Source organism: Phoenix dactylifera, chromosome 6, assembly GCF_051530095.1.
Source record: "Phoenix dactylifera cultivar Ajwa chromosome 6, Ajwa_hap1_PhDact_Kaust_v1.1, whole genome shotgun sequence".
Taxonomy (NCBI): Eukaryota; Viridiplantae; Streptophyta; class Magnoliopsida; order Arecales; family Arecaceae; genus Phoenix; species Phoenix dactylifera.
Window position 1 is genome coordinate 949749 of NC_143195.1, and position 22720 is coordinate 972468.

General features: G+C 40.7%; 1 protein-coding gene across 3 annotated transcripts in view; it reads left to right on the forward strand.

The window, feature by feature from the left end:
- Nucleotides 1–21729: 21729 nt before the first annotated feature.
- THO1 (nuclear matrix protein-like protein) overlaps nucleotides 21730–22720 on the forward strand; it is a 29769-nt gene continuing 28778 nt past the window's right edge. For all 3 annotated transcript variants that reach the window (XM_008799703.6, XM_088724294.1, XM_088724295.1), the window contains exon 1: nucleotides 21730–21924. In XM_008799703.6, the coding sequence (XP_008797925.2) occupies nucleotides 21823–21924 (102 nt within the window). In that variant the 5' untranslated portion in view covers nucleotides 21730–21822. The remainder of the gene's footprint in view (nucleotides 21925–22720) is intronic.

Genomic DNA, 22720 nt, shown 5'->3' on the forward strand with positions numbered 1-22720 from the left:
GATAACCGAGCCGGGCCCACAGGTGGGAAGGGTATGAATAAAATTGGCCGGGGTGCCCAACACACGGTCATTTCTGTCCACATCGAACATTCTCCTGACGGGATGGAGGCTCAGTGGGGGCTGCTATGCGGGGATGGGCTTGCCCCTTCCTCCCCCTTCTCCTTTTTCAAAGCAAAAAAAAAATGAGGGGCAAAATGGATATATAAAATGTTAACCGACTCAGACGGTTTACAATAATAAAAAAAATCACGTTCTCTCTTGCTCTCTATCAACTGCATGAAAAAGAGTCTTAGAGAGGGGGGGGGGGGGGGGGGTGCAAAAGAGAGAATGGGAGAGAGAGTGTTAAAATCTAAAGAAGATTGTAATGGAAAAGAGGAGAAAGAGAGAAAGAGTAGAGACCAAGATATAATGTGGTTCGGCTGTAGTAAGCCTACGTCCACAGTAGAAATCCCTCACACCATTTATTTTATTCTTATCAGGGCTATAGCTCTCCTCTCTCTTATAGGCAAAAGTAGGAGAAGAGGGAGAAGGAACGGCTCCCATAAATCAAGAAAACAATTCCTATTCTGTTGCCAAAGTAAAAGGAAAAACAACCGCATTGATTACAATCACCAAAATCACTAGATACCAAATAGGTAAATCACCAAAAATAGATCCATGCGTCACGCATCCGCCCAATCAGGGATATCGTCCAATACCCCCCCCCCCCCCCCCCCCCCCTCTCTCAAGTTGGAGCAGGTTGTTGGACAGGAAAAAATATGTCAGACATGCCCAACTTGCAGATGATATTTAAGAATCTGTCGTGGCCAAGCGCTTTAGTAAATACATCCGCCAATTGACTTTTAGTAGGCAAATATGATAGTTTGATGAGACCAGCGTGGAGCTTTTCACGGACAAAATGACAGTCCAATTCGATGTGTTTCGTTCTTTCGTGGAAAACTGGGTTGGAAGTGATTTGCAATGCAGATTGATTATCACAATGAATAGTGATAGGCTCATGATGAGGAATCCGAAGATCTGTGAGGAGGGACTTAAGCCAAGTCAGCTCACAGCAAAGAAGAGCCATAGAGCGGTATTCAGCTTCACAGGAGGATCTGGCAATTGTTGTTTGTTTCTTTGTTTTCCATGAAAGTGGTGAGGAACCAAGCATGGTAATATAGCCACTAGTAGATCGCCTAGTCATTGGACAACTAGCCCAATCAGAGTCACAATAGCCAGTGATATGAAGAGAGTCAGTAGATGGAAATAAAATACCCTTGCCAGGAGATTCTTTGAGATATCGAAGAAGCCGGAGAGCAGCACTGTAGTGTGGTTGAAGTGGACGATGCATAAACTGACTGAGTATGTGAACTGAATAAGTAATGTCAGGTCGAGTAATTATCAGGTAGATGAGTCGGCCAACAAGACGACGATAAAGAGATGGATCTGATATAGGCGTGCCATCAGTGTCAGAAAGCTTCAAGTTCTGCTCCATGGAAAAGTCGATGGGACGAGTGCCAAGCATGCCGACATCATCTAATAGGTCAAGTATATATTTTCGCTGATTGAGAAATATGCTTTTGGCGGAGCGGGCAACTTCAATGCCGAGAAAATATTTTAGAGTGCCCAAGTCTTTCATGTGAAAGCGAGTGTTGAGAAATTGCTTCAGAAGAGTAATGGCTTGCGCATCGTCACCGGTGACAACAATATCGTCCACATAAACCAAAACATGGACACAACCATTCTTAGAAAATTTGCTGAAAAGAGAATAGTCAGCTTTGGAATGAAGAAAACCAAAAGCAGATAATGCAGTGCTTTAAGCCATAGAGCGATTTGTTTAACTTGCAAACCAAAGTGGGATGAATGGTGGAGAGACCAAGCAGTAGTTGCATGTAGACTTCTTCCTCTAAATCGCCATGAAGGAAGGCATTGTGCACATCCAATTGGTATAGCGGCCAGTGCTTAATGGAAGCAAGGGCTAAAAGACAGCGAACAGTGGTGAGTTTGGCAACAGGTGCGAACGTTTCATGATAGTCCAGACCCTCCAATTGAGTATAACCTTTAGCAACAAGCCGCGCTTTATAGCGTTCGACAGAACCATCTGGCTTATATTTGGTCTTGTAAACCCATTTGCATCCGATGGCATGCTTGCCAGGAGGAAGGATGGTTAAACGCCAAGTGTTATTGTCAGCCAATGCTTTAAGTTTAATATCCATGGCAGCCCACCAATGTGAGTGTTTATTGGCCTGAGTGAAGGTAGTAGGTGTGATAGAGGATGTGAGAGCAGTCACAAATGCTCGGTGAGGAGGTGAGAGTCGGGAATAAGAGAGACAATGAGAAAGTGGGTGAGCAGTAGAGGAAGAGGAGGAGTTGGGTTTCCCAACAATGGAGTATTCGAAATCCTGGAGGTAAACAGGGGTTTTGGATAGGCGAGTAGACTAGCGAGTTAGGAGAGAGGGAGGTGCTGTGGTTTCATCCTGGGATGGGATGGATGTGGGTTCAGCGAGAGAGAAAGAATTGTCTTGAGTTGTAATAGGGTCTGGAATAGAATCAGTAATGGTGGGTGTTGAAGGCACTGGCGAATCAGAAACATCAGGAATGGGACGTGGCATGATAGAGGAATGCTCAGGTACAAGAGTCTGAAAAGGAAAAATGTGTTCATGAAAAACCACATCACGATTGACATATATGCTTTTTGACTCTAAGTCATGAATACAGTATCCCTTTTGCCTGAGAGGATAACCAATAAAGATGCTAGGCCGGGATCGAGTATCAAACTTATGAGAGATTTGGGAATTTCGACTATAACAGAGACACCCGAAGACACGCAAATGACTGTAGGAGGGGGGCGAGCCAAAAAGAATCTCATAGGGGCTTTTCTAGATAATAGAGGAGTAGGGATTTTGTTTATCAGATATGTGGCAGTAAGGACGCAATCGCCCCAGAAAGAAAGAGGTAGATGGGCTTGAAAACGAAGTGCCCGTGCCACCTCAAGTACGTGGCGATGCTTGCGTTCTACAACACCATTTTGGTGGCTAGTGTGAACACAAGTGCGTTGGTGGCCAAGCCCATATTCCTTAAAAAATTGTTGAAGGTCATTGGCGAGAAATTCCTGGCCATTACCAGTGCGAAGGGTTTGAACACAAGTATGAAATTGTGTTTTGACAAAGGAAAGAAAGTGGCGGAGAAGAGATTGAGTTTCAGATTTATGACGCATTAAAAATACCCATGTAGCATGAGAAAAATCATCAACAATGGTTAAAAAATAATGTGCACCTGAGAGGAAAGCGGTTTGATAACCGCCCCAAATATCACAATGAAGTAAACTAAAAACATGAGTAGTAGAAATAGAACTAGAAGGAAAAGGTAATCTAGTTTGTTTGGCTAAAGGACAAATGTCGCAAATACAATTCTTAGAAAAAGAAATATCAGAAATAGATTTAGACAAAAGCCGTAGACGTTGAAGAGAAGGGTGTCCGAGACGCCAGTGCCAACGGTCGAAGGTGCTGGGCGGTGTGGGAGAAGCAAGATGTGCAAGTGGTAAATCCAGGATATAAAGTCCTCCATGTAGTCTACCCACTCCAATCGTTCTCTTCGATTAAAGGTCCTGAATATGGCAATGATCAGGATGAAAAATTGCAAGGCAAGGAAAAGTACGTGTGAGATGAGAAATAGAAAGTAAATTTAGATTAAAGGAAGGGATATAAAGAACATCATCTAGGCGAAGCCCATTAGGCAAAATAGCAGTTCATGTAAAAGAGATATTTGCAGTCTGACCATTTGGTAAAGTGACAGGAGCAATGGTAGATTGTGGTGTTAGCATGACAAAGGAGGACTTGGAGCAAGCCATGTGGTGTGTAGCCTCTGTATCAATAATCCAATATGAAGAAATCGAAGCAGAGAGAAAAGACAAGAGATATTATCAGAAACATTGGCTGATGGGTTAGATGAAGTAGTAGGAGCCATGGTAGAGAGAAGGGCCATCAACTGCTGATATTGATCTAGAGTGAAGGGCTCCCCATAAGCGTGGCCTTTAGTGGTAGTGTCCAAAGAAGTAGAAGCTTGCTGGCTGCGCTGATTGGAAGGAGACGATTTGTTCCTCCCTTGCTGTCGATGCTTATTATTTTTATTGGAAAATCCATGGAGAAGAAAACATCGATCAATCGTATGATTGGTCCTCTTGCAATGATCACAATACAAGGTACGTTTTTATGAAATAGGAGGACGACTAACAGAAAGTGCAGCAGCATCAGTAGAAGAAGTAACCAAATGCAAATTGCGGTGCCGTTCCTCCTGAAGTAACAGGGAATATGCACGGCTAACAGTGGAAAGAGGATCCATCAAGAGGATCTGACTACATATGGCATTGTAGCTTTCATTTAAGCCCATAAGAAATTGCATCACCATTTCTTGTTGTTGAATAGCTGTGAGTTCCTTTGAGGAACCGCAGGTGCAAGATGGAATAGTGCTATAGGAATATAGTTCATCCCATAATGCATTTAGGCCAGTAAAATAAGTAGCGATGGGAGAAGTACCTTGTTGATGAGCAGTGATAGCCCGAGAGAGTTGGAATATACGAGGAGCATTTTGTTAGGAGAAACGGTCCTTGAGTTCACTCCATACCTCGCCGGCTTTCTCAGCATACATCACGCTATTGGCGATGTCATGATGCACCGAATTCAAGATCCAGGAGTATACCATTCGGTTACATTGCTCCCACTGTGAGGCTTTAGCATCGGATGAATCAGGCTTCCTGATGGTTCCATCGACGAAACCAAATTTGTTTTTGGCCATGAGGGCCATGCGCATGGCCCGGCACCAGGTAGCATAGTTGTCTCCGGTGAGACTCTGAGTGACGAGAGATATACCAGGATTGTCAGAAGGATAGAGAACATGTTGCCCAGATAGACAACCCAAGAGGGGGGGTGAATTGGGTTTTAAAATAATTATTGCAATTAAAAGACTTTGTGAGTAACTAATTAAAACTTTTGCGAGTGGATTAATTAGTTGCTATATGCAGTGGATGAAGGGAAAGGAAGAGACAATGAAACAATCACAAACACAAGCAATTTTATAGTGGTTCGGAGCTAACCCTTGCTCCTACGTCCACTCCCCAAGCCTCACTTGGGAGTTCACTATAATCCCTCGGATTACAGCCGGTTGTTTTACAAGTTCACAACCCAACTTGTTGTTTTACGAGATCACAACGAACTCGGTCGGTTTTCACAGGCTCACCGACTAGAACCACCCGATTGTTTTTCCGGGATCACAATCAAACCCTTACACCGTTGGTTTTAACCTTGGCTCACCAACAAACCTTAACACTCTTGATTCAATCTCCTGATTGAATCAAGTAAGTAACAAATAGTTTGGCACAAACAAAAAGGAAGCTTCTCAAAAGCGTATTTAAACAATTTAAGCAAGGAAGAGTAAGAAGCCCTCAAACTGATTTTGGAGATGGAGGAAGGGGCTTTTCAAACTCTTTGACTCCTCTTAAATTTGATGTAGACTTGCTGTCAGGAGGAGAGCCTTGAATGTGAGGAAGACAGTTGGAGAGTCGACTTCAATGCACTTCTTCCTTCTTTTTCGTGTAATCACTCTAGAGAGCTTTTGGTTGGTGGAAATCCCTTTAGCTTTGAATAAAGTCTCTCTTTCTTACTCTATTACTGTTCACTCAGGCTATTTAAGCCATTCCCAAAGAAAAATAGCCGTTAGACACAGATTCAAGGCCATTCTGCACATTCTGCAACTCCTGACAAAATGCCCGTTGGGATCGGAGTCGACTCGCTCGATCAGGAGTCGACTCGAGTGTTGCTGGAGTCGACTCATGCTTTACTGGAGACGACTCGGCCACTGTTCAAAATTTGAAATCGAGTGCCGTCCCGTTCTGGAGTCAACTCGGCTGAACCTGGAGTCGACTCGCCAATTGTCCGGAGATGACTTTCCCTTCTGGAGACGACTCGATCTTCAGGGCTTCAAAACTCATCCTCTCAATTTTACTTCCTCGAGTCGACTTGGCTTTCCTTGGAGTCGACTCGGCTCTCAGAGCCGGAAAGACAGGTCTTCTGTCTTTGAACTTGAACTGTCTCGGAGTCGACTCGGACTTTGCGGGAGTCGACTCGGCTCTCAGACACGAAATACCGATCTTCTGTCTTTGGAGTTGAACTGCCTCGGAGTCGACTCGGACTTTGCGGGAGTCGACTCGGCTCTCAGACACCGAAGTATCGGTCTTCTGTCTTTGGAGTTGAACTGTCTTGGAGTCGACTCGGACTTTGCGGGAGTCGACTCGGCTCTCAGACATCGAAGTTGGCTCTCTGACTTTTAGCCTTGCATTTCTCTGAGAGTCGACTCTTGCTTCCCTAGGAGTCGACCTGCCAACCGTCGGAGTCGACTCGAGTTCTTCGGGAGTCGACTCGGCTCTCAGAGTCCAAAATGGCTTCTCTGTCTTTCTGTCTGTTACTCCATGGAGTCGACTCGTACTATGCTGGAGTCGACTCGGCAAGCATCGGAGTCGACTCGAATTCTTCAGGAGTCGACTCGTTGACAGGTTCTGAGATGAATCTTTCTGTCCGGCTGTCTGTTCTCAGTCGGAGTCGACTCGTAATGTGCAGGAGTCGACTAGAGCTTGTGCCAGTGCTTCTGATACACTTGGAGTCGACTCGTAATCTTCCGGAGTCGACTCGAGATTCAGACTTTGGTTCAAATTGATTTTTATACTTAGCCAAAGTGTATTGAACCAAAGCTAGAGACACTTAAACATAAATTCACAAATATTTGACTGAAACACTAGATTGAATTCATTAGTATAACATAAGATATACTCAAATGCTTTGAGCTCATCAAAATCAAATAGGGTTATAATCAATCACTCCACAATCTCCCCCTTTTTGATGATGACAAAACATTGAGTATTTGTAAAGTGAATTGCTCAACCAAAAAGGAGATTTATCGTAAAGTTTTAAAATGAATTCAAGTGTCTAGTCATTTAATTTATCCAAAACTGAAAGGTGTGAAACAGTAAATTCTGAAGTTAAAGCTCTCCCTTTCATTTGGAATTATATAAGCCTTCATGTCATGCAATCAATTGTTTGGCTTATATATATTTAATGAATCTGCTTTCTTAATATTTCAGATTCTCCCCCTCAACACATGCATTCAATTTTGTTTAGATTCTCTGAATTTTCTTTTAGTGTATTAAAGCTTTTGAGCTTATATATTTGGTTTTAGAGAGAAAATCTGCTAATTTGTTCTTAAGTATGATTCAACTAATCTCCGAATATCCCTTGAATAGATTCTGGAGATTACTCCTTTAGGAGCCCCAACAGAGAGATAATGAGCCTCGAGGTATCGAATTCACTTAGAACAAATTACCTTGTGCTTTAAAAATTTTCTTTTTATTGATTTCCTTTACATTTCAATTCAATATATTTTCTCCCCCTTTTTGTCATCATAGCAAAAAGGCATAAAGCACAGTAAGATGCAAAAACTCAAGAATGCACAATTTTTGAAGAGAATTTCTACTCATTGTATTTATCCAAAATTGAGTACAAGTGTGATTACATATCAAGTGAGTCCTCAAGGGACTGTACATCACCAAGTAAAAAAAAAGATACTAGGGTTTCTTTGTGGTGGAGGATGTGGCTCCCTTGCTCAGTCTAGTGTGTTGGATGACCATGCTTAACCCCTCATTGATGTTCTCCAGTTGTTCGAGTATCTCTGAGGTGGTTCTAGACTGAATCCTCGATATGTTGTTCACACTTTCTTGGAGGGTGTCGAGTTTGAAGATCAGTGCATTGGCTAGTCTCTCAGCACCCTGACTCTGGTTGCCTAGTTCCTTTTTGATGCTATCTCGCATCTCCCTTGTGTCGTCCTTGACGTCACTTATGTTCCAGTATTGACCTTGAACTAGGCTTCGGATGTTGAATATTTCCTCCCTCAGATTTGCAACCATCTCTGTCACAGCTGCTAAGGAGGGTACTAGCTGGGTGGAGGGAGCACTCTGAGGACCTCGGAGCTCCCTCAGTAGGTCGTCCCGTAGCTCCCTCACGATCTCCTGCCGCAACTCCCGGAGTTGCTCAGAAGATATCCGGACCTCCAGTAGCTGAGAAGGTGGTGCAGTGGAGGGTCCGGCTGAAGTGGAGGGATAGGTGGAAAAATCTGAGTCATGATCAGGGCTGGGGAAGTGTCGAGTAGTAGGGTCAGAAGGTGTGGAAGTGGATGGTCTCCGTACCCAGACTCCCTCGACTCTATAGAACCCCATCCTATGGAGAGTCCCCTCACCCATTCGGTCAGTGTGACGCAGTGAGCGAGAGGGTTCTCCCTCAGGAATAGGAACCCCTAACTCCCTAAAGATGAGGGTGAATAGCATACCATACGGGAGACTCAATCTAGGCTTATCTAATGGTTCACAGATGTATCTATAGATGAGTTTTGGGAAGTTGATTGGAGTATCTTGAAGTATGTAGAACATCAGGGCTAGGTCCCTCTCAGACACAAAATCAAAACGGCCTGTCTTGGGGAAGAGGGTCCTAGATATGATACTTAAGAGGAGCCGCATTTCAGCTGATAGCTGATTTGCAGACACCTCTTCTAGGGGGGACTGAGGTGGACTCTCTAGTATGGCCGTAAGGGCCTCAGTCCTATCCGCAGGGTGAGAGGGAGACACCCCTACTTGGGGAAGATGGAGGACTTGAGCAATGAAGTCCTCCGAAATAAATATAGGGACACCCGCTACAGTTCCCTGAATACCATCATTACCCCTAGCTACAGTACCGTAAAATTCCCTAACTAACCCTGGGTGAGTAGGGAGATATAGGGAACAAAACCTTTCTAACCCTTGAGCCCTTAACCGATGCCCTAGGGTAAAGCCTTCCCGGTGCACGGACGCGAGGGAACCGGCCTCGGCGGGGAAGGAACCGGAGGTTGTGGCCTCACGGGTTCGTTCCGTGCCTTGGACCGTCGCTCGGCCCCGCTTGAGGAGATGGGTCTCTTTCGGCTTGGGACAACAGCTTTTCGAGGCATCCTAGACCTAAGGAGGGGGAAAGGACACGAGGGACGGAGGGAAACTCGACGGAAATGGCCTAACAAGGGTCGGAGACGACTCTAGGGTTTTTGAACAGTGACGCCGGTGAATAGAAGTGTCGATTGAACGTTTCGATTAGGGTTAAAACATCGGATTCCCGACCTCGAGTCGACTCCAGTAAGTCGCGAGTCGACTCGACCTCGAGTCGACTCCAAAGTATGCGCAAGTCGACTCCCCCCATGATGCCATCGACCTCGAGTCGACTCCGAAATATGCGCGAGTCGACTCCCCCATGAGCCGACTCTAAAATGTATCCGAGTCGACTCGAACTCTGGCACGCACCCAAAAATCATGTTATTTTCGTGCCACTAGAGATAGTTATAGACTTATCCATGATTTAGGAGCTGAATTGATGATCATAGATAAGAAGTCCTATGTTTACCTTAGACTAATCCTCAAAATCTATGAATTAGAGGAGAGTGTCACGAGAATGGATCAATCACTCCTAACCCTCTTCTAAGTATGCAAAATCGATTCTCACATAGGGGTTTTGTGAAGATATCAGCAAGTTGATCATCAGTACACACAAATTGAAGTGTCACATCACCATTCAGTACATGATCTCTTATGAAGTGATGTCTTATCTCAATATGTTTAGTTTTTGAGTGCTGAATTGGATTCTTAGTTAGATTAATGGCACTTGTATTATCACAGTTAATGGGAATTTTATCTTGTTTAATGCCATAATCTTCAAGTTGTTGTTTAATCCACAAGATTTGAGCACAACAACTCCCGGCAGCAACATATTCGGCTTCAGCTGTAGATAATGCAACCAAGTTTTGTTTCTTGCTAAACCAAGAGATTAAATTTTCTCCTAAGAATTGATATGATCCGCTGGTGCTTTTTCTATCAAGTTTACAACCAGCGAAATCTGAATCAGTGTACCCAATTAAATTTATGCTTGAATCTTTAGAGTACCATAGACCTATGGTTTTTGTTCCTATTAGGTATTTAAAGATTCTCTTAACAGCTATTAAATGTGATTTCTTAGGATTAGATTGATATCTAGCACACATGCATACACTAAACATGATATCAGGTCTACTTGCAGTAAGATATAATAAAGATCCTATCATACCTCTATACATCTTTTGATCTACTGACTTACCTGATTCATCTTTATCAAGTTTGCATGACGTACCCATGGATGTGCTGATTGGCTTGTTTCCTTCCATATCAAACTTCTTGAGCATCTCTTTGATGTATTTCGCTTGACAGATGAAGATGCCCTCCTTAGATTGTTTGATTTGTAGCCCGAGGAAATAGTTCAGCTCTTCCATCATGCTCCTTTCAAATTCACTCTGCATCAAGTCAGCAAATTCTTCGCAGAGGCGATTGTTAGTAGCACCAAAAATAATATCATCAACATAAATCTGCACTACTAACATTTCTTTATTTTTCTTCTTTAAAAACAATGTTGTATCTACATTTCCTCTAGAGAACTCATGGTCTAGTAGAAATTTGCTAAGTCTTTCATACCAAGCTCTAGGAGCTTGCTTTAGACCATAAAGTGCTTTATTTAGTTTATAAACATGATTGGGGTATTGATGATTTTCAAAACCAGGAGGTTGTTCTACATAAACCTCCTCATTAATATACCCATTCAAAAATGCACTTTTTACATCCATTTGAAATAATTTGAAGTCTTTAGAGCATGCAAATGCTAGTCACAATCTAATTGCCTCAAATCTAGCTACAGGAGCAAAGGTTTTATCAAAGTCTATACCTTCTTCTTGATTATAGCCCTTTGCTACTAGTCTAGCCTTGTTCCTAATCACAATTCCATTTTCATCAAGTTTATTTTTATATATCCATTTGGTACCTATTATTGAATATTCAGAGGGTCGTTCAACTAGGTTCCATACCTTGTTTCTAGTAAATTGGTTTAGTTCTTCTTGCATTGCATTTATCCAATTTACATCCTTTTCAGCTTCTTCTATGTGTTTAGGTTCAAAGTGTGAGACAAATGCTAGATGATTATTTAAGTTCCTAAGAGATGCTCTAGTCCTAACAGGTTGAGATGGATCATCTAAAATTAATTCCTTAGGATGTCCATGAGCATACCTCCAAGCCTTAGTCAGCCCATGATCCACAATTGCCTCTTAGCTTGTTGATGCATTTCCAATTAGTTTTTGTTCATCTTCTTGTAATGTCATCTCATCAATCTTTTCTTCAAGAATTTCTGCATCATCATCAGGAACAACTCTCTTGCTAGAAGAGATATCACTAGTATCATCAAAAACAACATGTATAGACTCTTCAATAACAAGATTTCTTTTCTTAAATACTCTATATGCTTTACTTGATGTAGAATATCCCAAAAAGATACCTTCATCAGATTTAGAATCAAATTTACCTAAGTTATCCTTCCCATTATTATGAATGAAACACCTACATCCAAAAACATGAAAATAGTTTACTTTGGGCTTTCTATTTTTCCAAAGTTCATAAGGTGTTTTCTTTATAATGGGTCTCAATAAAACTCTATTTAATATATGACATGATGTATTAATAGCTTCTCCCCAAAAATACTTAGGGAGGTTACTTTCATATAGCATGGTTCTAGCCATTTCCTCTAGGGTTCTATTCTTCCTTTCTACAACTCCATTTTGTTGTGGTGTCCTAGGTGCAGAAAAATTATGAGTTATCCCCTTTTTACTACAAAATTCATCAAATAGATGATTTTCAAATTCCGTTCCATGGTCACTTCTAATAGCTATGACTGAAGCATCTATAGCATTAGTTACTTCCTTATGAAATTTCTTAAATACTGAAAATGCTTGATCTTTATGAGCTAAAAACATGACCCAAGTATATTTAGAAAAATCATCTACAATAACAAAACCATATTTGTTTCCACCTAGACTTGTGGTTCTAGTTGGTCCAAATAGATCCATGTGTAGTAGTTCAAGAGGTCTAGAGGTAGAGACACAATTTATGGATTTAAAGGAGTTCCTTGATTGTTTGCCATATTGACAAGCTTCACAGATTTTATTTTTCTCAAATTTTAGTTTTGGCAAACCTATTACAGAATCTCTTTTAACTAACTTAGATATTGTATCCATACTTGCATGTCCTAATTTATGGTGCCATAACCAACTTGCATCATTCTCCTTAGTATCACTAGCAACTAAGCAAGGACTGTTTTTAGCAAGATCATCTAGATCTACTACATAGACATTTCCACGTCTTATTCCTTTGAATACTAAGCTATTATCAATTGAGTTGGTTATGATGCATAAGGATTGTTTAAACAAAACATCAAAACCCTTATCATATAATTGACTTATGCTAAGTAAGTTATGTTTAAGACCATCTACTAATCGTACATTATCAACAAAGGTTGAGGAGGTGATTTGTACTTTACCTATACCAACGATGTGACCTTGGTTATTGTCTCCAAATGTCACTGCACCTCCCTTCTTAGGCTCAAGGGTGAAGAATTGGTCTTTGTCACCCGTCATGTGTTTTGAGCAGCCACTATCCAAGTACCAATAGTTTTTGTCGACCTTGGCTGCAAGACACTCCTACACAAGGAAATCATATAATTTTAGGTACCCAAGTTTTCTTGGGTCCTTCGTGGTTAGTAATGTTAGTTCCTTGTGGAACCCAAACCCTTTTAATTTTTTCTTTAGCTTTTCCTTTTCTATGATCACATACATTAGCTTTATGTCCTATTGTTCCACAGCAAAAATAGGTTATTTTTTTAGTTTTGCTTTCCCCTGCTTTTACAAAGAAATTACTAAGGAGCTTTTGCTTATTTTTAGGTTTATACCCTAAACCAGCTCTATTGAACACAGCTCGTTGACTATTAAGTATCATTTCCAATTTTTCAGAACTATATGTAAACTTTTCTACAAAAGGTTTGTACTTTTCAAGTTCTAGTGCCAACTTTTGTTTTTCTGTTTTTAGTGCATTTAAGTCTTTTGTGAAATTATCTCTAATAGTTTGTTTATCCTTTTTAAGTTCAGAAATTTCCTTAGTTAGTTTTTCGTTATCTTTAATTAAGGTATTAGTTTTTTGAATTAACATTTGCTTGCTTGTTTTAAGTTCTAAATTTTCTTTAATGATAAAATCCTTATCCTTAAATAATTTATCGTATTTATGGAGGTGAGATTGATTGGTTAGTTTTAGCTCTTTATTCTTAAGATTTATTGTCTTATATTCATCCATTAATTCATTAAACGCATCATACAATTCATCAAAGGCAAAATCTAAATGCGTTTGAGATGTTACCTCATTCTCGTTTGCCATAAAACATAGGTTGGCCTTTTCTTCTTGTTCCTCATCCGATGATGATGATGATGAATCGAAGTCCGATAGGGTGGAGACGAGGACTTTCTTTTTCTTGTACTTGCTGGCCTTCTTGAGCAAAGGACAGTCCGCTCTGAAGTGTCCCGGCTTCTTACATTCGTAGCATCTGATTCCCTCATTTTCCCTTTTCTTACCTTTATCCTTGTAATAGGAACTTGAGGGACCTCTCCTTTGATGAAAGGACATCTTTCGGTTGATGAATTTTCTGAACTTACGCACGAGAAGAGCCTCATCATCATCTCCCTCATGATCTTTTTCTTCACTGCTGCTACTGCAAGATAAATCCTTGTTAGAAGAAGTAGATTTGAGAGCTATTACCTTTTTCTTATGAGAGGATTCTTCTTCGCTGTGTTGTTTCATTGTGAGCTCGTGCGTCATTAGGAATCCAAGAAGCTCCTCAAGTGGAAGCTTGTTCAAGTCCTTGGCTTCTTGGATTGCCATCACCTTGGCCTCCCATGACCTTGGCAAACAACGAAGAATCTTCCTGACAAGGTCACTGTTAGTATAATTTTTGCCAAGGCTTTTTAGGCCATTGACAATGTCAGTAAATCTAGTAAACATGCAAGTGATAGTTTCATTGGAATCCATCTTAAATAATTCATACTTATGAACTAATATATTTATTTTAGATTCTTTTACTTGATTTGTGCCCTCGTGGGTCACTTCAAGTCTATCCCAAATCTCTTTTGCAGAATTGCAAGTAGAGACTCTATTGAATTCATTTCGGTCTAAAGCACAATAAAGCACATTCATTGCTTTGGCATTTAGTTATGCCTTCCTTATATCATTGTCATCCCAATCCTTTTCAAGTTTGGGTATAGTAACACCCTCTACAAAAATTGATGGGATGTATGGTCCATTAAGTATGGTGGTCCACATCTCATAGTCTTGTGCTTGGATAAATATTCTCATCCTAGCCTTCCAATATGAGTAATCGGATCCATTGAAGAATGGAGGTCTATGAGTGGACTGGCCCTCAATATGAGAAGATCCAAATGGGGTTGTCATTTTGATCTTTTACCCCTTTGGTAAAAGAGTTCCGGCTCTGATACCACTTGTTGCCCAGATAGACAACCCAAGAGGGGGGGTGAATTGGGTTTTAAAATAATTATTGCAATTAAAAGACTTTGTGAGTAACTAATTAAAACTTTTGCGAGTAGATTAATTAGTTGCTATATGCAGTGGATGAAGGGAAAGGAAGAGACAATGAAACAATCACAAACACAAGCAATTTTATAGTGGTTCGGAGCTAACCCTTGCTCCTACGTCCACTCCCCAAGCCTCACTTGGGAGTTCACTATAATCCCTCGGATTACAGCCGGTTGTTTTACAAGTTCACAACCCAACTTGTTGTTTTACGAGATCACAACGAACTCGGTCGGTTTTCACAGGCTCACCGACTAGAACCACCCGATTGTTTTTCCGGGATCACAATCAAACCCTTACACCGTTGGTTTTAACCTTGGCTCACCAACAAACCTTAACACTCTTGATTCAATCCCCTGATTGAATCAAGTAAGTAACAAATAGTTTGGCACAAACAAAAAGGAAGCTTCTCAAAAGCGTATTTAAACAATTTAAGCAAGGAAGAGTAAGAAGCCCTCAAACTGATTTTGGAGATGGAGGAAGGGGCTTTTCAAACTCTTTGACTCCTCTTAAATTTGATGTAGACTTGCTGTCAGGAGGAGAGCCTTGAATGTTGGGAAGACAGTTGGAGAGTCGACTTCAATGCACTTCTTCCTTCTTTTTCGTGTAATCACTCTAGAGAGCTTTTGGTTGGTGGAAATCCCTTTAGCTTTGAATGGAGTCTCTCTTTCTTACTCTATTACTGTTCACTCAGGCTATTTAAGCCATTCCCAAAGAAAAATTGCCGTTAGACACAGATTCAAGGCCATTCTGCACATTCTGCAACTCCTGACAAAATGCCCGTTGGGATCGGAGTCGACTCGTTCGATCAGGAGTCGACTCGAGTGTTGCTGGAGTCGACTCATGCTTTACTGGAGACGACTCGGCCACTGTTCAAAATTTGAAATCGAGTGTCGTCCCGTTCTGGAGTCGACTCGGCTGAACCTGGAGTCGACTCGCCAATTGTCCGGAGATGACTTTTCCTTCTGGAGACGACTCGATCTTCAGGGCTTCAAAACTCATCCTCTCGATTTTACTTCCTCGAGTCGACTCGGCTTTCCTTGGAGTCGACTCGGCTCTCAAAGCCGGAAAGACAGGTCTTCTGTCTTTGAACTTGAACTGTCTCGGAGTCGACTCGGACTTTGCGGGAGTCGACTCGGCTCTCAGACACGAAATATCGATCTTCTGTCTTTGGAGTTAAACTGCCTCGGAGTCGACTCGGACTTTGCGGGAGTCGACTCGGCTCTCAGACACCGAAGTATCGGTCTTCTATCTTTGGAGTTGAACTGCCTTGGAGTCGACTCGGACTTTGCGGAAGTCGACTCGGCTCTCAGACATCGAAGTTGGCTCTCTGACTTTTAGCCTTGCATTTCTCTGGGAGTCGACTCTTGCTTCCCTAGGAGTCGACCTGCCAACCGTCGGAGTCGACTCGAGTTCTTCGGGAGTCGACTCGGCTCTCAGAGTCCAAAATGGCTTCTCTGTCTTTCTGTCTGTTACTCTATGGAGTCGACTCGCTCTATGCTGTAGTCGACTCGGCAAGCATCGGAGTCGACTCGAATTCTTCAGGAGTCGACTCGTTGACAGGTTCTGAGATGAATCTTTCTGTCCGGCTGTCTGTTCTCAGTCGGAGTCGACTCGTAATGTGCAGGAGTCGACTGGAGCTTGTGCCAGTGCTTCTGATACGCTTGGAGTCGACTCGTAATCTTCCGTAGTCGACTCGAGATTCAGACTTTGGTTCAAATTGATTTCTATACTTAGCCAAAGTGTATTGAACCAAAGCTAGAGACACTTAAACATAAATTCACAAATATTTGACTGAAACACTAGATTGAATTCATTAGTATAACATAAGATATACTCAAATGCTTTGAGCTCATCAAAATCAAATAGGGTTATAATCAATCACTCCACAGAACATAAGCCGAATCAGAATTTGTGGTGACACCGCTAGAAACCGAGTTGATGTTGCTGTTGAAATCCGCCATGATACTAGATGGGTGTGATATCAATGCTCTGATATCATGTTAAAATCTAAAGAAGATTGTAATGGAAAAGAGGAGGAAGAGAGAAAGAGTAGAGACCAAGATATAATGTGGTTCGGCTGTAGTAAGCCTACATCCACAGTAGAAATCCCTCACACCATTTATTTTATTCTTATCAGGGCTATAGCTCTCCTCCCTCTTATAGGCAAAAGTAGGAGAAGAGGGAGAAGGAACGGTTCCCATAAATCAAGAAAACAGTTCCTATTCTATTGTCAAAGTAAAAGGAAAAACAATCTCATTGCTTACAATCACCAAAATCACTAGACACCAAATAGGTAAATCACCAAAAATAGATCCATGCGTCACGCGTCCGCCCAATCAGGGATATCGTCCAATAGAGAGAGAGAGTGCAAGAAAGAGGGGTGTGGTAGAGGATTTTCATCCATGATCTCATGTTGTTTGATAAGTCCTTAATCCGGAATCTAGTTCGCTAAAAAAGTCTCAAATTGTCGAGAACTAACACATACTTCACTACCATTAAACCATAACCATGAGGCATAACAAGTTATCAACCAGATGGAAGGAGAAATATAAACCATTCATTTCAAAAATATGGACGGCTTAGGGAAAAAAGAATATATGCAAGCAAAAGTCTATTATACTATAGGCCAAGGTCCGTCGTACAGGTATTGGTCGGCCTGTACCGATCTCATACCGGTCCTGTTGAATAGCCGAGTTTTGGGATTCCACATACCGACCCGTACTGACCACGTACTGTCTCATACCGGTTTCGTACTGGTCCCTTACCGGTTCTCCAACAATAAGCTCTCGGTACCGGATTTCATGCTGATCCGGTACCGGTTCAGAGCAATACTAGTACGTACCGGCCGGTACGGCTGACCTTGCTATAGACTAAGGTCTATCTTAGCAAATATTACTACATATGGATTTGAGATCCTCCATCCGGTAAAAACGGCATTTAATATGATATTGCTAACATTCTACTACTATTTCTTGGTATACGTTTTGAGATTTGTCAATAATTTATAATATAATTTGTTCAAATTTTGTTTTTGTATTTGACTAGTTTTTCTATTTTCATGTTTTGAATTGATCATTGTTGATGGACTTTTCTTTGTATATGGTTATATCACGTGTTTTTGCCTAATCCATACATATGAATTTTCAATCATTGAAATTTTCTTTTTTTTTAATGGTCTGACAAGTGTGCCGGCCGGCTGAGTTGGTAAATTCTCTTTTATTGATAGTAGAGACAGTTTGATCTCTCCCCGGCTCCAATATTTTGCCGGTCGCTCACCAGTCCTAGTTCTCAAAAGAAAAGTTATTGTTTGATGGCCTATTCTACTTGCCAGGGGTCATCATAGTTCTTTATCATGTTCATAGTGTATTTTTAAGGTCTTATGACTATAAGGTGCTTACATTTGTGAAAGGTACTGTAATTAGTATTTTCATTTTTTGCCAATGGAAACTTCTTAGTTTGAGCAAGTTGTACTCTGTCATAGTGTTGTTGGATTAGCTATTTAGGAGAATGTCAGTTCAAGATGTGCAATAAACTAATTTTCTGGTTATAATTCCAATTGTTAATATTGCTTTGCAAGCTTGAGATCATCAGATGAAGCATAGTGGCTTGTAAATAAAAGGTTGCATCTTATTTGCTGAACTATTCTTAAAAGAAATTCATATTTCAAGTTTTAATTTGTCAGTTAATACAGAAAGCCATTGGTATTCTTGCTTATTATGTTTAAAATCTGAAGTACTTATCCATGGATCATTTGTGTGTGAATTTTTAAATGGTCTACTTCTCGGACGACATAGGTTCTTTTGAATTTCTTGTTTGTAGTAGTATGGAGAAACAGCTCTCACACTGCCCTGTATCATGTCCAGCGTTGCGCACGACTTCAGGTCGCTGCTATCTGAAGTTATAACTGTGGAAGCAGCTGCCCAAACAAAAGATGATGGAAAAACGATTCTGAACTTGTGGTCAGAAGCAAAACGTCTTCTAAAGCCTGATCCAAGGTACTCCAAAATGCCAAGTAAAGACCGAGAGTCTCTCTGGCGCCGATATGTGGAAGACATGATTCGAAAGCAGAAACCAGCATCTGATCCAAAGGAGAAGCCAGATGCAGATGATGGATACAGAAACTCCTCTGAATTTTCGAGGAGGTCACTGAGGAGGTCTCATGGATGGAGTTAGCTTTTTGCACAAATTATGTTAAACTCTTTTCCATTTTTCTTTTTTTAAAACTTTTTAAGACCTTACATTAGCTTTTTTGCAACATTCCCCCTTGCAAATTAGTTCTGACATAATCTTTGTAATGTCTTTGCAACATCAGTCATATTGCTCATTGCGCAAAGTATCATTCGCGAATAAGTTGGTTTTGAATATGAGCCTTCAATTTACTGCGAGCTGTCTTCTGTCATTAATTTTAGTTATAGCTGTGATCTGAACTCATGGTGGCCCTTGCTTCCTGATCCTTCTGATTGAAATGCTGCTTTATGCATTGCAACTGTCAAACCTAGCTGATGATCTTCTGGTCTTAGTGGCTGCAGAGTTTTGGCTACAGATCTTGGGAAGTGGTGAGAATTTAAAACAGGATGTTAACTGTCATTGCTAGCAGGGGGTGCCAATAAGGTCGTTGGGGTTTTTTGACCTAGGTTAGGGTCCGGTTTTTACCTGGATGTCGGTTAGAATTTTTCTTGCGCCTGTTCTTTAAACAAAATAAGAAAAAAAATCAGTTGTAAGTAAAAATTTAGTTGTATTTGCCATTATGGCCAGTTTTTAATATTTAAAAAGTTTAAAATTATATTTCTTTCTTTTAAATTTTTAAAATATTTGGTCTAGTTAATTGTCTTAAAAATATAGTATAAACTGGCAATACTGGCTGCAGTGTAGGTGGTGGCGACAACAATGGTGGTGGGTATCTTGGTGTTGCTGATGGTGTTTGCAAGGAAGAAGAGATAGGGCAAGACTTTGAGATGGAGCTGGCAAGACTCATCCAGGTTGACAGCATAGAATTATCAATCTTTTTCAGTGATTTAATATATCTAGGGGGCTTAGTTATAGGAGACAGCATTAGCTTTGGATTTGCTAAAACTTTGGTTCTTGCATTGCATAAATTCAGTTGTCAACTATCATCATGCCCTTTTGTGGAACCTGACCAATAAGACTACCCTGAATTGCCATTCTGAGGCAGTGTTTTACAAGTGTTACAAGTTTCCACAGTTGCTTCGTATCTCAAGCTCTATTGTTGCAATAATGATTGAATATTAGCAGTAAACTTTCTGCAACTTCAGTTGACTTCAAACAAGGCCATATTTTCCTTTTAATTTAGTCTCCATTTTAGTTAAACCGGGATGCCTTTCGTAGTAGCAGGTTTTTGGGAAAGAGCATCGAAGAGCAATAGAAATGATATACTTAATCAGGAGAAATTCTAATGTAAGTGAAAATGGACCTGGTGTTCGACTGCAATTGATTCCTGAGAAACAGATTTTCTGTGGTGATGAATGTTGTAGATAGAAATAAATCAGATGGGTGATGTTCACTACAAGATCATGCATTTAGCTAATGCCTGTCAGAACTTCAAGCACTTCATAAGCTACATGCCTTGTGCTGCATCTTTTGCCAGGCAAAATTCGAGAGTTTATATCATACTGAATAAGACTAGTATGACCTTTGCATGCCAAAAGTTGTCAGTAGTTCAAGGAATGGCAGGAAAAAATCTGGTACTTAACCACAGCCATCAACATTGCTTGCTGTGTGATTGCCTGATTCAGTACTCCAAACCTACAGATTAGTTGCATACAGAGAGTTCGTACAGCCCAAGGATCAAGCCTAGCGCGTTTACACTTGATTTAAGCTCGATCGAGCTTAGAATCAAGACAACAGAAGCCACTCGAGAATGACTTGATTTAATTGCCAGTCCCGGAATGGAGCCTAGAATTTGATTAGTTGATAGCAGGCTAGTTCCAAAACCTAGCTGGTCTTTCTTGAGCAAAATAATAAGGCTCCACATCAATCAAGAGATGCAATGGAGTAGCACTTGCATCCGCTACACTTTCTGAAGTATTAGTATACTCATAAAGCTTTCCTTCTCAAATTTTCAATGTATAACTATATTGTGATGAACTCGCTTAATCTCTATCTTTGGCTAAGGTTCGTTTCAACAACTTGAAAGCAAATCCTGCTCACGTTACAACAAGGATGATTGGTAGGGACAATGCAATTGCGAGACATGGAATCCATGGATTATATTGGTTGTTCAAAATCGGCATACACGAAGTACTTGGCTTGTTCAAGGTGATGACACAATAGTTCTCACTCAGCCTAGGAGCTAGAGCGCTTTTCTGGGAATTATGTACAATTAGATCCGTATGGAAGGACCTTGAGGCTCTTAGAATGAATTGATCATCTTGTTTGCTAGTAGAATTTGATAATTAATACCAAGTGTTCAAGCCATGAAATATCAAGAACTCTTACTACCCTCTTTGTGTTTGTCTCATGTCCAACGGATAGATCCAAGACTCTACATGGCATGATCTAACCCAACCAAATCCAATATGGGGCAGGGCAAAATGGTTTGTATCACGTCTTAACTCTAATTATAAATTTTTGTCCATAGACGACAGATGGGTACATAGAATGAGATCCAATATACTTTAAGACTAGTTTGATTCGAAAAAAAAATATGAGCAATAAAAAAAAAATTATATTTAGTAAGAGATTTTTAAAGAATAAAGATGGTTGTGAACCACCATTGTATCAAAAAATAAAAAATAGAGATAGAAAGTAGTTTGTTTTTGGAACTCAGATTTTTATAGTTCATAAAAAAGAAAAATCTATATACAACATAGAAAAGTCTGATTTTCATCTTGGGATAATTTTTAAATATACCCTTAAGATTTTTAAATAAAATATTAATATATATTTTACATATCTTTTTAATAAAATAAATAATCAACCAAATATAAGTTATTTTAAAATATGTCTTTTTTTTCTCAATTAAATATGTAAAAACTATTTTTCAGACTTCATGTAAGCAGTTTTGTTAAAAAAATATTTCATGAAAAAAATCATTAACGAACCAGACAAGTCCTCTGTATCAGTGATTTTTCTCCGTCCAGGAATTTTTCTAAGAACTATACTGACCATCCATTGTAAAATGGAAGGCCAGGATGGCTCGATAGATGACCAAGCAATCACTGCTGTCCATGAAATAGCTCGCAGGACAAGTACCGTGGTTTTCTGATCGTTTGCTTCCATCCACCGCCGGGGGGAGAGGGAGAGAGAGAGGGAGAGGGAGTAGTGGGTGGATTGTTCCAATGGCGGAAGCTCCGTCCGGCCTCCGGATCCTTCTCCACCAGCACGTCAAAGAGCGCGCCCCTGTTCACGTCTCCAGCCACGCCGACCGAGACCGAGTTCTGGTAAGTATTTCAGTCTCCCTTTCTCCCTCTTCGTTCTTCCTCTCTCGTTCCGTTTGAACGGTTCTCCCTTTCGGTGCTATCACAGGAGAAGGTAAATCGTAGCTTTTGGTTCTTCCAGCCCTAGCAATAGTCTTGGCCGGATCCTAGGTTTCGAGATAAGAGTAGGGGTCCCTGTGGGCTCGTGAAGAAAAAGGAGAGGTTTTGATGATAGGATAATGAGTAAAACAGAGACAAAGTGGTAAAAAAAGGAGTGCTCTTAAAAAAAGTTGGAGCCCCAATCGTTTGTAATTTCAGGGGTTTGTAAGATGGAAAGGAGATTTCTTGCATGAGGTACCGATAGGCGAACGATTTCTGAGGAGAAAAGTTGATAAAATTAGGCCCTGGCTACCTTAAGTACCACCGTGGGAAGATTTGGACTTACAGGTGGTAAAATTAACTTAAAGTAGCCTATGATGCGCTTCTGGGGACCTAATTTCTTGTTTAGGTGATTTGGAAGGCAAGGTGAACTCGAAGTACATTGGATTTTCTTGACTTTATTAGGGAAAGTTAGTTTCATTGTTCTATCCATTAACAAAATACATGTTGTTTTACTTTAAGACCACATCCCAATGACGAAGACTGTGATGATCTTTTTGTAGATTAAGTGTGATGCTCACTTCCTTAGGGCCATCAGCAAGAATTTCATGGTGTTCTTCTTTTATGCGCCGGGGGAGAATTGACCCAAAACATTTTGGTTGAACCATGTGGTATGAGCAACCTGATCTGGAAGCAGGACCAGGTAATGGTGGAAACATAA